At 36.4% G+C, this 13,366-nt stretch overlaps 6 protein-coding genes across 8 annotated transcripts; 3 read left to right on the top strand and 3 right to left on the bottom strand.

The window, feature by feature from the left end:
• Positions 1 to 448: 448 nt before the first annotated feature.
• Positions 449 to 4,528, bottom strand: LOC105686215 (acyl-CoA:lysophosphatidylglycerol acyltransferase 1-like). 2 transcript variants are annotated; one of them, XM_012400849.4, is made up of 7 exons: positions 4,375 to 4,528; positions 4,115 to 4,274; positions 2,880 to 3,097; positions 2,581 to 2,795; positions 1,912 to 2,185; positions 1,664 to 1,815; positions 449 to 1,580 (listed from the first exon to the last, which is right to left on the bottom strand). In XM_012400849.4, the coding sequence occupies exons 2-7, from the start codon at positions 4,150 to 4,152 to the stop codon at positions 1,344 to 1,346; spliced, it is 1,134 nt and encodes a 377-aa protein (XP_012256272.1). In that variant the 5' UTR covers positions 4,153 to 4,274; positions 4,375 to 4,528; the 3' UTR covers positions 449 to 1,343. The 2 variants fall into 2 exon arrangements, with proteins under 2 accessions (XP_012256272.1, XP_012256274.1); XM_012400851.3 differs by lacking the exons at positions 4,115 to 4,274; positions 4,375 to 4,528 and adding an exon at positions 3,166 to 3,561.
• Positions 4,529 to 5,077: 549 nt separating this feature from the next.
• LOC105686383 (fumarate hydratase, mitochondrial-like) lies at positions 5,078 to 8,478 on the top strand. 2 transcript variants are annotated; one of them, XM_012401132.3, is made up of 7 exons: positions 5,078 to 5,441; positions 6,498 to 6,632; positions 6,698 to 6,898; positions 7,000 to 7,282; positions 7,350 to 7,612; positions 7,686 to 8,075; positions 8,158 to 8,478. In XM_012401132.3, exons 1-7 carry the CDS (start codon positions 5,319 to 5,321, stop codon positions 8,284 to 8,286), a joined length of 1,524 nt encoding a protein of 507 aa, XP_012256555.2. In that variant the 5' UTR covers positions 5,078 to 5,318; the 3' UTR covers positions 8,287 to 8,478. The 2 variants fall into 2 exon arrangements, with proteins under 2 accessions (XP_012256555.2, XP_012256556.2); XM_012401133.3 differs by lacking the exon at positions 5,078 to 5,441 and adding an exon at positions 6,134 to 6,273.
• Positions 8,479 to 8,624: 146 nt separating this feature from the next.
• Positions 8,625 to 10,614, top strand: LOC105686386 (arginase, hepatic). Its single transcript, XM_048659414.1, has 6 exons — positions 8,625 to 9,200; positions 9,310 to 9,382; positions 9,471 to 9,837; positions 9,917 to 10,032; positions 10,095 to 10,217; positions 10,284 to 10,614. Exons 1-6 carry the CDS (start codon positions 9,108 to 9,110, stop codon positions 10,520 to 10,522), a joined length of 1,011 nt encoding a protein of 336 aa, XP_048515371.1. The 5' UTR covers positions 8,625 to 9,107; the 3' UTR covers positions 10,523 to 10,614.
• LOC105686387 (GPN-loop GTPase 2) lies at positions 10,531 to 11,796 on the bottom strand. The gene is made up of 5 exons (XM_012401142.3): positions 11,660 to 11,796; positions 11,372 to 11,577; positions 11,170 to 11,284; positions 10,905 to 11,100; positions 10,531 to 10,835 (listed from the first exon to the last, which is right to left on the bottom strand). Exons 1-5 carry the CDS (start codon positions 11,778 to 11,780, stop codon positions 10,598 to 10,600), a joined length of 876 nt encoding a protein of 291 aa, XP_012256565.2. The 5' UTR covers positions 11,781 to 11,796; the 3' UTR covers positions 10,531 to 10,597.
• LOC105686150 (proteasome assembly chaperone 3-like) lies at positions 11,797 to 12,355 on the bottom strand. The gene is made up of 3 exons (XM_012400772.2): positions 12,216 to 12,355; positions 12,047 to 12,145; positions 11,797 to 11,964 (listed from the first exon to the last, which is right to left on the bottom strand). The coding sequence occupies exons 1-3, from the start codon at positions 12,353 to 12,355 to the stop codon at positions 11,808 to 11,810; spliced, it is 396 nt and encodes a 131-aa protein (XP_012256195.1). The 3' UTR covers positions 11,797 to 11,807.
• A 421-nt stretch (positions 12,356 to 12,776) lies between these two features.
• LOC105686388 (mitochondrial import inner membrane translocase subunit Tim9) lies at positions 12,777 to 13,325 on the top strand. Its single transcript, XM_012401143.3, has 2 exons — positions 12,777 to 12,910; positions 13,034 to 13,325. The coding sequence occupies exons 1-2, from the start codon at positions 12,863 to 12,865 to the stop codon at positions 13,256 to 13,258; spliced, it is 273 nt and encodes a 90-aa protein (XP_012256566.1). The 5' UTR covers positions 12,777 to 12,862; the 3' UTR covers positions 13,259 to 13,325.
• Positions 13,326 to 13,366: the final 41 nt, after the last annotated feature.

The raw sequence follows: 13,366 nt of genomic DNA, 5'->3' as shown, positions 1-13,366 counted from the left end.
GAAACTGTGTTACTCGATTTGCGATTGATTTGTTCAAATTTTTATTTCTTTTCATTTCAAGTTCCCTTTCGCAAATTCGATACTCTAAAATAGGGTAAATCACGACGAATTATCCCAATGCAATGAAACTTTACATTCGCCTATGATAACGACTAATAAATCACTTACAAAGAAATTTGCGAGAACAAAATTTAAAAAATTCATCGATATTTTTCGTAACTATTTTGCTTAATATAACATGTACTTATATATATACTATTATATATTCTCTTTATGTTTGTTTTCTGTTGTTTTTTATCTCTTTCTCTTTCTTCTCCGTCTCTGTAGTTTTTTCATATGAAATATAATTTTAATTCTTTTCAACACTGCAAATTATTTTATTGTTTCAGGTGTTAGGTCTGTGTGTGTATATATGTATACTATTATGCAATTCCATTTTATGTTTTTATTTATTTTTAAATTTCTTTTCTTCAATAGAGTATTTATTATTTGTGTGAGAGGGTGTAAAGTTAGTTTTACTTTTTTTTTGTTCAGGTTTTTTTTTTTGCTTTTTATTATATATTATCGCACACACAATTACACACGTGCGCATATGTGTTTATAGATTTGTATCAGGTGTGAATAGGTGTATTAGTATTATAAAGTAATGAGAACGCAATCGTGCGCGGGTCAAGGATATAGATATGACGACATTATAACGCTACTTTAGGATTGAAATTAATTACGCTGAATTAATGATTATCTAAATCAATTAAAGATTATATTATCTCGAAGCTAATGTTAGTTTAAATAGATAAATGGGTAGGTGAATAGCTGGTAGATTTAGGATTAGGATTTAGGATGGTTTTACTTTTGCTAAACTTACAATTTTTCAGCCCCTGATTGAGTTGATTGCAAGAAAAAAATGATTGAAAAATCAAGGAAAAAGGACGAAAAGAGAAAAGAAAAATGAAGAAAAACAGTGAAAAATATTAAATTTGCGGAATAGAGCGTGATCGTCTTGAGCAATATGCAAAAACAGTTCTCGTGGGGTGTTACTTGTAAAATTAATTTCCTAATTGATAATGTGGTTCCATTATTATTTGTTAAACATTGTCGGTCGAATAGGTCCTCGGTTGAAATATTGCTGGAGATAAGACATAATCGGTGTTTGTTTCTGCGATATGTTTTGTATATCGAAGGTTAACGCGCGATCAGAAGAGTATTTTTTTTATTCGATTCGATTTAATTTTATCGTAATTTTCATACTATTCTCACCCTCCTCCTTCCGCTCCGTCAAATTACATATGCGCTAAAGTTGATAGATACATTCACTTGCATTCACACATTAAAAATACAACGACTTACCAAATGTAGGACCAAACATACGCAAGCATGTTGTAATGGATATAACTAGAGGTTATGAAGAACAGATGAAGGACTAGAAAACGTAAAGGGTCTTGTTGGATCTTTGAACCAGTTTGGGACGTTCCAGACGCCTTTGGAAATGTTCCATATTTGTAAAAATTCTCCAATAGTGCTTCCTTTTCTACCCATCTGTCGTAGAGCCATTTCGTCAACAACTCAGGCTCTCTCGGTACCTGTGAAAATAAAGAAAAATTAAATTACCTCCAAACACGTCGAGCTTCTGAATAATAAAGAAATAAATTTCGCATTCATTTACCTGCGAACTAGGATACACTCGGTAGAATAGTACCGTATCGCAGGGTGGTCGGAAACCAGTAATAATCGTTGGTAAATCTATCGGTTTACCCTGGGGATATGCTATTGTTATATCTAAGACCCAACTTAATTGTGGTCTAGCTACGGTCATATCTAAAACAGAAGGAAATATAGTTATATTTTTGTCAATTCGGGAAGAAAATCGAATAGAAATCAATGACTCTGAAGGACTCAAGAGAAAATTTTCACCTGATCTATTGTTTAACTGATGGTCTATGGAATTATTATTCTGACGTGGACCGATAACGTCATATATTGTTTGCATAGCTCCGACTCTGGGTAACGTAACGTATTCCAATATTGGTAGATTATTCTTTTTAGCGTATCTCTGAGAGGTTTCACGTCTTTTGCGTAAAAAGCCACCTTCGGGAAACAGGACCATCCATTTCCGGTCCAGAGGTACAAAGGATTCCTTTAAATGGTTTTCCAATTGTTTCAAACTTTCTCCTCGCTTGTCACGACCCTGTAAATTATTAAATGTATTTTAGAATAATCATATCTTTTGGTATGAATTTTAGCGTCCAAAAATCACTGGAAATGTGATTTCGTAAGAGAATTTCACGGGTTATATAACTGTGACCTTTGATCTTAGATATTATCTATTGGGACTAACAGAAAATTATGAGATAGAAAAATGTAGAATTATGTGCGAGTTCCTCGTGCATAATGCCAATAATTGAATCGAGTACTTGTCACACAATTTGTTATCTGAAATAAAATGAATATTTATAGTTCGTTGCTAACAAGGCAAAGTAATTGCTTCCCGATAACAATGGATCAGACCAGAGTCGAATCTATTAACATATTCCAAGACTGCAGTGAAATTTATAAATAGGTGATGATTCAACGTTCACTCACCGAAACAATAAAAAAGTCATCGTGTAAAATCGAAACGATGCCAAAATTTGTGAATTTGAATATCCTGTCCATAATCCACATCAGATTCGGTAGAACATTTGGCTTGGCATTGAACGTTGTCATTAGCATGGGAACATCTCCCGTACTCTGGTGGTTTGCAATTACCAACGTTCTGTCGCTGATAATCCTCTGTATATCGTCTCCGTGTTCAATTACTATTGAAAAATCAAAAGATTCATTTAATTTTGCAACAACGTAATGGGATGGGCATTCAATGAAAGTTAAAGTTTTTTGTTTACTGTCATAGCCCGCAGACCAGGTCCACATGGAAACCATTGCGAGTAACCAGTGGAAGAAGAGGCCCTCTATCCGCCAATAAACTTGGGGCTGATATAATTTTATTGGAAATAGTAACATCATCCATACAACATAGGTGGGTATACAGTAGGCGTTGTTTATTATAACAAAGCTGGTACGGACGATGCATTTTACCAAATGTACCGCGTTGTTGAATAGTCTGTAATACAAACAGAGATATTATTTTTAGGTACGACAATGTAGCAAAATCGTTTTACTCATTTGTACCATTTTCTGCTGGTAGATATCTTTTTAAATTCCAATTATTATAACGTCGTACATGCTAAGAATTATCCCCAACTGATAATTAACCCTTGCAACGCTCACGAGTAATCGCGAGGAGAATAAAGAACTCTTGGAAAACGTTTCAAGTTTAGACGGTAGATTTATAGTCCGAACCATAAGATGTTCTGTACTCTTTTATTCATAGATTTATTCAGGGCAGGTGAGGTATGAAAAATCAATGACTGTATAACTCGCCGACATGAGTAATCAAAGATGTCTATGAAATTATTGTTTGTGTTACCGGCTCTAGACCCTGACCTGCAAAGTGCCGCCAATTGTACATTAGAATATTACATCACCTTTGTTCGATATTATTACTTTCTTCAAGAGAATTGATACCCGACTTTCCGTGATACATGAACCCTCCGTTAAATATTTGCATGTTTACATTTCAACTAAGATTCCATGAATTATGATAATGACACCAAGATAACACTTCGGTGACTCGTACAATCAAAAGACAGAATGCTTGCACAAAATGAGCATTCCAGCGATCTGTAAAACTTTACATATTGAATTTAATTGCTGTACCATGGAAAATAAACTTAGCTGCAAAAGGTCAATCGTCATCTGATTCTTAGTAATAGAATATAATGCAAAAAGACCCGTGACTCAAAACTCGTGATTTTTTTTCTTACGAATCTATTTATAACAGTGAAGCAGTTAATTAAGTATTCGCATTAAGGACGATGTATAAAATTGAACGATAGATTATTTCTAGTGCAATGACAAGGATGTTATTTTATTTTCTAAATTACTAATCCCCGGTATCCTTGGGTGAGCGTCAAGTCCGGTTTAACATAACCTATTTCAAATTATACTGACTATAATTGATAAAAAAAAAAGTGGATTTTCAAATTTTTTCTAATATATGGTAAATGTAATTCCTTACCTAATTACAGCTGAGCTCTCTGGGCCGGACATTTTCATAATACGAGACACGTTGTACTAGAAATTTAATGGTAATTAAAACACGCACGTTTTCAATAGTCCACAGCATTTCCTCATTCAGAAGATTATATAATAAGTAATCATTATCTCAAATGATAAACCTGTAATATTATGGCAATGTTTATGCGAACTTAAAATAGCGAAAATTTTTCCGAATATAAATGATACCCCCGTCTTGATTGACAAATATTTGTATCTTACTATTTCAAGTTATTGTAGTTTTTCGCGTATTATTGTTATTATAGTTAATTTTTTTTTAACAATCATCACAATTAACTTAACGTTAGAAAATTTTCACCAACACAACACTCCAGCGGCAGCAGGCAGCTAAAATGTTCAACTTTATCGGCAAATAATATTCGGCGATAAAAGATAAACTGTCATCCACACAAATAGTAATGCGGCCAACAGCGCTTCGCGAGTAGCGGAAACAATACAAGATAAAATGGCGAATGCCTAACAACCCGAACAAGGTTGCAATTTGAATGAAAATTTAATAAACGCTACGTCTTGTATAACTACGTAATCTCCTGGGAATTGGGTCTCCGTTGGCAAAACTATAATTCTCATAATCGTGGAGCTTTTTTCTTTTAATCTACGCGAATACGTAACCTCCGAAATTTGAACGGAGAAAGACGAACGTCATAACCACGCGATCATTTCAAACTGACCTGTTTGGCCACCGCCAATTTTCATTGGCTAAAAAATTGAGCGGTCTTATTTATTTATTCTATTCATTTATTTTTTTATCGTCCCAATTTTGATTCTTAACGCCATCTCTCAACAAGTGCAACAATGAAAATTACCGATCAAAATCGATGAAACTTTAATTTTCAATTTGTATTATTATTCGTAATAACATGCGAAAGATCAGCATGTCACCGTTAAAATTAGTATGATTTCAATACGATTCAATGATGGGTACTCATTTTCGGTGCATTGTACCGCAAAAGTTTAAAGATTTTCAAAAAGGTCGTATGTTTTTCGAATGACGTATTACATCTGAGCGAACGGCCTTGAACGAAGGTGTCGTCTGCAGGCCAATATCTTCTTATGCAATTTTTGACCGGCTCTTTTTTTTCTGATAAGATCTTGATCTGAAATTTTGACTGTCTTGTTTCGTTTCGAATATTTATTAAAACAAAATGGCACTTAGTATTTTGAGGTATAATCGGGTGCTCGGTGCATCCAAACATATGAAAAATATCGCCAGTGTTATTAACATCAGAATGGCTGAATTTTGTCGGGGACCATGTAACCTCTCAAAGGTATGACTTTTCCGATTAGATTTGAAAGATATTTTTAGAAAATTGATCAGTTAAAATATCAACAGCTATCGTTTAATTCATGATGATACCTTTCAATGTTGCGTTCACACTTTTTCACAATCCAGAATTTGTGAGGAAATTTAATTATGAAAGGACTATATTGATTGATTGAAAAAATCAACTGAAAATTGGTGCTGGAATCTCAATTTTCTACCACCTTCACTGAAACATTTTTGATAGAATTTTCCCTCGATATCTGTTAAGGAGATTAACATTCATTTGTATAAAATTGACTCAAGAATCGTGAATTATTAAATCTACTTATTGGCAAAGAATAAAAAATAATCGACTCGTTCAAGGTCGGTGCTACACTTTCTCTTCAAATAACATATCTATAGGGTGTTTCTTATAAAAGTTATTTATCTTTTTCATGAGAACTAAAATTTAGAGGCCCAACAATCAGCAATCTTGTCATGAGTAGATAAACAATTAGAAGTTGTGTCCAGCACGTCTTCAAATATGTGATTCTCCATTGTATTTTCCCCAAATTTTGGCGCTGAAATTTGGAATTGAATGAATTATTCTACAATTACATTGAACTCGATGTTGTTTTTTGAAATACAAACCTTTTTTTGGATTGTTGATACGTGGAAATACAAATGTGATTTGTACAGCAGTCATTATTTCACACCCTGTGTACAAGTCCAAAGTTCATTAGAGTTTACCAGTGTGAATAAAATCAGATCTCTTTTCTAGCCAGTCCGGTTTGGTCATCCGTAGGAGTAACATCATATAGTATTTGTTGACTTTGCATTATCAATCTTACATAATGGTTGGTAAATTTGTTGAGTAACAAGCATAGATATATTTCTATCTTGATTGTAATATGAGAAGATATAAAGCCTAAGGCAACTCTGAACTCTAATTCGATTATTCGGCAGAGGTCAGATGGGCCTACCAATGTGGAAGTGAAAGAATCGATCGGCCATTTCCTAGCTCATAATGTCAATTTGAATCGTAAGGTCAAGATAATGACAAGAATCATTTATGTTGCAGGAATCTAACAAGGGTTATCGAATAGAAAGGGACACTTTTGGAGAGTTGAAAGTCCCAAACGACAAGTATTATGGAGCCCAAACACTCAGATCGGTTCTCAACTTCCCTATTGGAGACAGTTCAGAGCGCATGCCGGTGAGTAACACATGAAACCAAGCTAACTGTGAGTTCGGTTTATATTTTCCACAATTTTTTTACAGTATGCAGTTATATGTGCAATGGGAATTCTGAAGAAAGCGGCTGCGGAGGTAAACAAAGACTATGGTCTTGACCCAAAAATTGCAGATGCAATTAGCAAGGCAGCCGATGAGGTCATTAGTGGGAAGTTATACAACGATCATTTTCCATTGGTGATCTGGCAGACCGGATCTGGTACCCAAACCAACATGAACACAAATGAGGTGATGACTGTGCAATAATCTAAGTAATTCATGCTTCAAAAAGGCTCAGTCACGTCATACCTATTACGCAGCTACCGTACAATTAAAGTTCTTTTTTTCAGGTGATCGCTAACCGAGCGATTGAAATGTTGGGGGGAGAGCTCGGCTCCAAGAAGCCTGTGCATCCTAACGATCACGTGAACAAATCACAGAGTTCCAATGACACATTCCCAACCGCAATGCACATCGCTGTCGCCTTAGAAATCAACAAAATTTTATTACCTGGTCTGAAAGAACTGCATAAGGCATTGAGTGCAAAAGCAGAAGAATACAAGCACATCATTAAAATTGGCCGCACTCACACCCAAGACGCTGTACCTTTGACTTTGGGTCAAGAATTTTCAGGTAAACCTCGTACGGTAATCGCACGCTCCGTCAACACAATTGCAGCTGATCTGATTTTCTCTCATAGCATACGCACAACAGATTGAATTTGGCATACAGAGAGTTCAAGATACATTGCCGAGGTTGTACATGCTGGCTCTGGGGGGAACCGCAGTTGGTACAGGGTTGAATACTTACAAGGGATTTGCAGAGAAATCTGCGGCGAAAATTGCAAGCCTCACCGGACTGCCTTTTGTGACAGCGCCGAACAAATTTGAAGCCTTAGCTTGCCACGATGCCATTGTCGAGGTGCACGGTGCTCTGAACACTGTAGCCGTGTCCATAATGAAGGTCAGTCTCGGAGAAGTTCTGGTGGTCGCGTTGATGAATTACACATGGCAATTTAGCGCATTGACAACTTCAGATCGCGAACGACCTACGATTTCTGGGTAGCGGACCTCGTTGCGGACTCGGTGAATTATCGTTACCTGAAAACGAGCCCGGAAGTTCTATAATGCCTGGTAAAGTGAATCCTACTCAGTGCGAGGCAATTACGATGGTGTGCGCTCAAGTGATGGGTAACCACGTCGCCACTTCTATCGGAGGAAGCAACGGGCACTTTGAACTCAACGTCTTCAAACCGGTTATGGTTGCCAATACGTTGAGGTCTACCAGACTCCTGGGAGACGCTGCGTCGGTATTTACAAAGAATTGCGTCCAAGGAATTGTCGCTAATACAGACAATATTAAAAAGATTATGAATGAGAGTTTGATGCTGGTCACCGCACTCAATCATCACATCGGCTATGATAGGGTAAAATACGTTGCGACAAACTACAGTCACTTGTTGTCAGTCACTTGTTGTATTGAACTTAATTAATGGATTGTCCTTTTAGGCTGCTGCGATTGCCAAGCAAGCGCATAAGGAGAAGTTGACCTTGAAAGAATCTGCATTGAAGAATGGTTTGACCGCTGAACAATTCGATGCATGGGTAAAGCCTGAAGAAATGCTTGGACCGAAGTGAAGCAAAGTCAGCAATAAAAGACTGTAATTGAAATTTGATTACCAGCATTATGTCCACGATAACTGCACTCAACATTGGCTGGATTTTTTCTTTTCTCCCATATTGTACATTTTGTTAAATAATATTTGAAACCGACCTGTATTATTTCATACTTTATTTGCTGAATAAAGTATATAATCGTACGACAGTGCATGTGCTTTTGTTAATTAAATTCACCGTTCCAAATGTTATCTTTAGCCCCCATGTATTATTTTATGCAGAAAGAAATAGAGTACGTTGCTCGTAAATAAAAAACATTGCTCACAAAATTGTTTGTCTTCTCATTCCAAATCTTCTTCACGTAAGCGTTTCCACGGGCCAGATATAATAAAGAAATTAAAGAGAATATTGTGCAATCAATGTAGATATTTCTCAATGCCGAATAATCGACTTGGTAAAAATAGATTGGGTTGTCTGTGCGTTAATCGCATTTTACAAAGAACAATCTCTGTACATATGAGCAGAAAATCAAGCGGGGCTATTGGGAACAATGAGCTATTGATTAGCGGTGTTACAAAGAAAATTTTATGGACTTATACTTGTTAGGAACAAATAAATTGTTGGATGAAAAAACTTTGTAGCTATAATTTTAGAGATAATCACTTTTGATTTCAAAACGGATTATCAAGGTCATACTGGAGACTGATGCGAACTACTCGAAGGGCACCACATATCATCGTATCAGGAGTTCAGGGTCGTAGGTTATTAAACATGGTATATACTAATTTAATTTCAGATGAGATATCAATTCTAGTACTGACATATTCACTTCGCACTACAAGATGTTTTCACGGGCAAGAACGATTATTATAAAAATTGGAAATCGAAATTATGGAAAACTTGGCATCGTTGGAGTTCCCTTTGAGGGAGGACAAGTGAGTTTCATGGTCTTCAAAACTGTACAAGCAATCTTTCTGTCGCTATAAATACCTGTCAGAATTTATTTTATCTTTTTTATAACATTATTTCATTACTTACCACCAGCGAAAAGTTGGCGTTGCCAGAGGACCACAGGTCATCAGGGCAGCGGGTCTTATCAGAGAACTAGAATCCTTAGGTAGGTAAGATTACTGCTAAATGAGTTCAAAAAAAAATACAAAAATCAATTATGTGCTATGATAATCATGTATTGATGTATATCTTAGGAATTGATATCAAAGATTATGGTGATCTGACATACGAGGCTGAAAATGTGACCGTATCGAATATGACCAAAATGGGTCACTTTGCTGGGTGTACCAAATGTCTGTCAGAAAAGGTGCAAGAAATTCTTCATGACGGTAGACAGGTATTAACCCTTGGCGGTGATCACAGCCTGGGCGTAGGAAGTATAGATGCGCATGTGAAGGTTAAAAAAGATGTTGCTGTTCTCTGGATAGACGCTCATGCAGATCTGAATACAAATGCAACCAGTGAGAGTGGCAATGTACATGGTATGCCGGTAGCATTATTGACCAAAGAGCTCTCTGATTACTGGCCGTATTTGCCTGGCATGGATTGGCAACAACCCGTGTGAGTGAAAATTGGATTCTAATTTATAATTTCTGAGAAAACAGAATCTTTTAATAACATTTTTTCAAATGGCTTGCAGGCTATCAATCAGAAATGTGGGCTACATTGGCTTGAGATCGGTCGATCGCTATGAAAGATTAGTGATAGAAAAATTTGGAATCAATGCCTATGGAATTAGAGATGTTGAAAGATATGGTAATGTGATGGCATTGTGCAAGCCTTCTGATTTTGGGAGATTAACAAAGCGTTAATTACAGGAATACATGAAGTGGTACACATGGCTCTGTCCAGAGTAGATCCGGATAGTAATAAATCGATACATGTCAGTTTTGATATCGACAGTCTCGACCCTCTGGAGGCACCGAGCACCGGAACTGCTGGTAAAGTATTCGTAACTATCTGATAATTTTGCAATGGTGATGAAAATGAATGTTTGTAAATTATAGTTCGTGGAGGTCTCACCTTGAGGGAGGGTGTTCACCTGATGGAGGAAATTTACAACACAGGAAGACTAAATGCGGTCGATTTGGTCGAAGTCAATCCCCAAATAGGTTCTGAACATGACGTTGGATTGACAGTCGCAGCTGCGATTCAAATCATTCAGGCAGCCTTCGGGTACAACCGACGTGGACTCAAAGTTCCGGATGGCATAACAGACATACCGTTACAAACGTTCAAAAAATAGTCAGTAAATCTCGCGAACGATGACTCACGTTCAATCGTTAGATTTTGGTTTGTATTGTACTGAACAGATAAAATATTACAGATAATCGTGAATCGTAGACATTTTTTCTGTCTCACTAACAGCACCAACGGCACAGGCGAGTAAAGTTTGAATGTCTCGTGGTTCGTTACCACCAAAAATATATCCATTGGCCTTGTCCACTGAATTCTTAACTTGCAAGAGTAGAGACTGATTGGAGATATCTAATGGTATGAAACTCACCAAACTGTAATCCTCTATCAACGAAACTAATGCGGTGTTTAACTTCTTATACCTGAAAAATGATTTTGCCATTAGACACACATGTCAATAACTAATAGTCATCGAAAAAAAGGATTCTCACTTTGCTGTGAACGGGTTTTCGTTGAGTTTTTCCAAAAGATATTGCAGATCCAAGACTTCGGTATAAAATTCAAAATTGAAGTCCAGACGATCGCTAAATTTCTTCATCTCATCTATTTTTGTCAGAACATTCACATGCGGTAACGCCAAATGCAACATTGTACTGGTGCACAGCATCAATGATGATAAGTATTTTCCTGCAGAGGAGTCAAAAGGTAAATTTTCCTCTTTGACAGCACTAAATAAAAGCTAGTCATCGAATTTACCTGGGTCGCTACAATGGTGTGAATCTATCAACTGCACAGCGCACAATCTCACTAAATTTTGTTCCAATTTTTCTGCTACACAACTTATTGATTTATGATGAGTGAACAGCTCTACCTGAATTTCCCAAATGGTACGTATCATCAGTTATTGAGATGGTACAAAAAAATAATCTGCTTCTACAAAAAGATAATACGATTGTACCTGTCCCGGGCAGTCGATGATAATGTAATGATCTTTGAGATTGAGAAGTTTTCCAATCAGCCAATTGACATTGGTTTCTAAGAATTCCATGCAATAAATTAAAGCCCCATTTGGTCCCAGTCCAAGAGTTGTCATGACTTCGTCGTGTCTGATCAGCTCAGAAATATCCACCTTGGGAACGTACTTCATATTTTCATTTGCTGGATCTGCATATCGGCAGAGAAAGAGACAAGTGAGAAAACAGGCATTGAAATTTAACGGTCCGAGCAAAGATAAAGGTATAGTCACCTATATTTATAATGGCTACTTTTCTTCCAAGTTTCTCCAAAAATTTTGACATGGCATCACAGTAGCTCGTTTTCCCACTTCCTGGTGGACCAATGACAAGCTGTCCAAATATTGAACTCATTATGGCAATTTTTTGAATTGTAAATGATTAAGCCTTTTTAATAGCAGCCACGATTAGTTTCAATGTATCTATTCCGTAATCTTTCAAACAAATCGATAACAGCAATGGCTTTTCAATTGATATTTGTTCTGCTATGTATCGAGCTGCTACGTGAGTCTGGTCGTCATCTTTACCCAATATCGTTCTGAAAGATAAGGTCATTTCATTAGATGGGTTATCGTCGATCGCAAATTTGATTTTATGTTACTCTTCAATCGGATAATTACTTCACTGTGTAGACATCACTTTTGGCAGACTCCTCTCGAGTCACCGTAATTATGGAACCAAATTTCTCAAACTGACTTACAATCAATAAGGCACGATTCCTGGAAGAGGTAATACTTTTCTTATAACGCAGTGATTCAAATACTTATTCATCCATCGAGAGATTAATACCTGTAACTTTTAATGGCAATATCTGTGTGTATGCCTTTAATTAGGACCCCGAAAGCCTTGTCTTTGCTGAGGAAAGTTGATTTATAGATTTGTCCACCGTGACCAGCTCCTGAGTTAACCTCGTAGTTCTCTAGAGACATGTTATCAGAGCTACTAGTTAAATTGAGCACATTTTATTTACCAAACAGATTCCATTTCCAAATACTTCAATAATTTGAGATATACGCTTGATAATTTGTAAACTAGTAGGTAGGGTAGGCTGTTTATGGTTTGTGGACTATTTCAAAAATCACGGTCATGTGCGACTCACTGCGTCACGTATCGTTCTCTTTCGAAATTTAAAAAAACATTGCCCGTAGCGCGAACGATGTTTTCAGTTAGTAGAAACGACACTGAATACGACATGGAAGGTTAAAGGTCTTGAAAAGTAATCGATTTAATTTCACGAAATTTCGTAAACAATATAAGTCACCGGTGCTCCACGTCTTTTTTTCTTCAATCCGTAAACAAACTACTAGTAATTCATAGGAGACGTGTGAAACCAAATGTCATAGTGCCTCCATTCAAACCTAACCATCACATGAAAGATTTGAGAATTCGTAAGACATTACTTAAAATTCTAGTCAATTCAAGTATAAATATTTACAATGGCAATGCAAATGCCAACTGATGTTGACACAGAGCAAGTTAAATCGGCAAGTATACGAATTTCGTTTATAATAATGATTTGAGGTTGACGTATCCTTGAATAATTATTACAAGGAATCTACGATATTACTCTGAACATCATTCCCTAAATTCTGATTTAATCATTGCAGCTCAAAGAGTTCTTGACATCATACAACAAGCTATCAGAAATATGTTTCGTCGACTGCATAACTGATTTTACAACTAGAGACGTGAGAAGTAAAGAAGAGAAGTGCGCTTTAAATTGCATGGAGAAATATTTAAAGATGAACCAAAGGGTGTCGCAGCGTTTTCAAGAATTTCAGATGATAGCCAATGAGAATGCGATGGCAGCTGCTAAAAAATTAGGTCAATAAAATTAATTAATGTTTTCTGGTTATGAAGCACTTGTTACTATTTGAATAAACAAAAGCTTAAGTTCCATTTGCATAATGCTCTTTCAAACAACCTGAGCCTTCTGCTGA

This window comes from Athalia rosae, chromosome 8, assembly GCF_917208135.1.
Source record: "Athalia rosae chromosome 8, iyAthRosa1.1, whole genome shotgun sequence".
Taxonomy (NCBI): domain Eukaryota; kingdom Metazoa; phylum Arthropoda; class Insecta; order Hymenoptera; family Athaliidae; genus Athalia; species Athalia rosae.
This window is presented reverse-complemented; position numbering and strand designations above follow the sequence as displayed.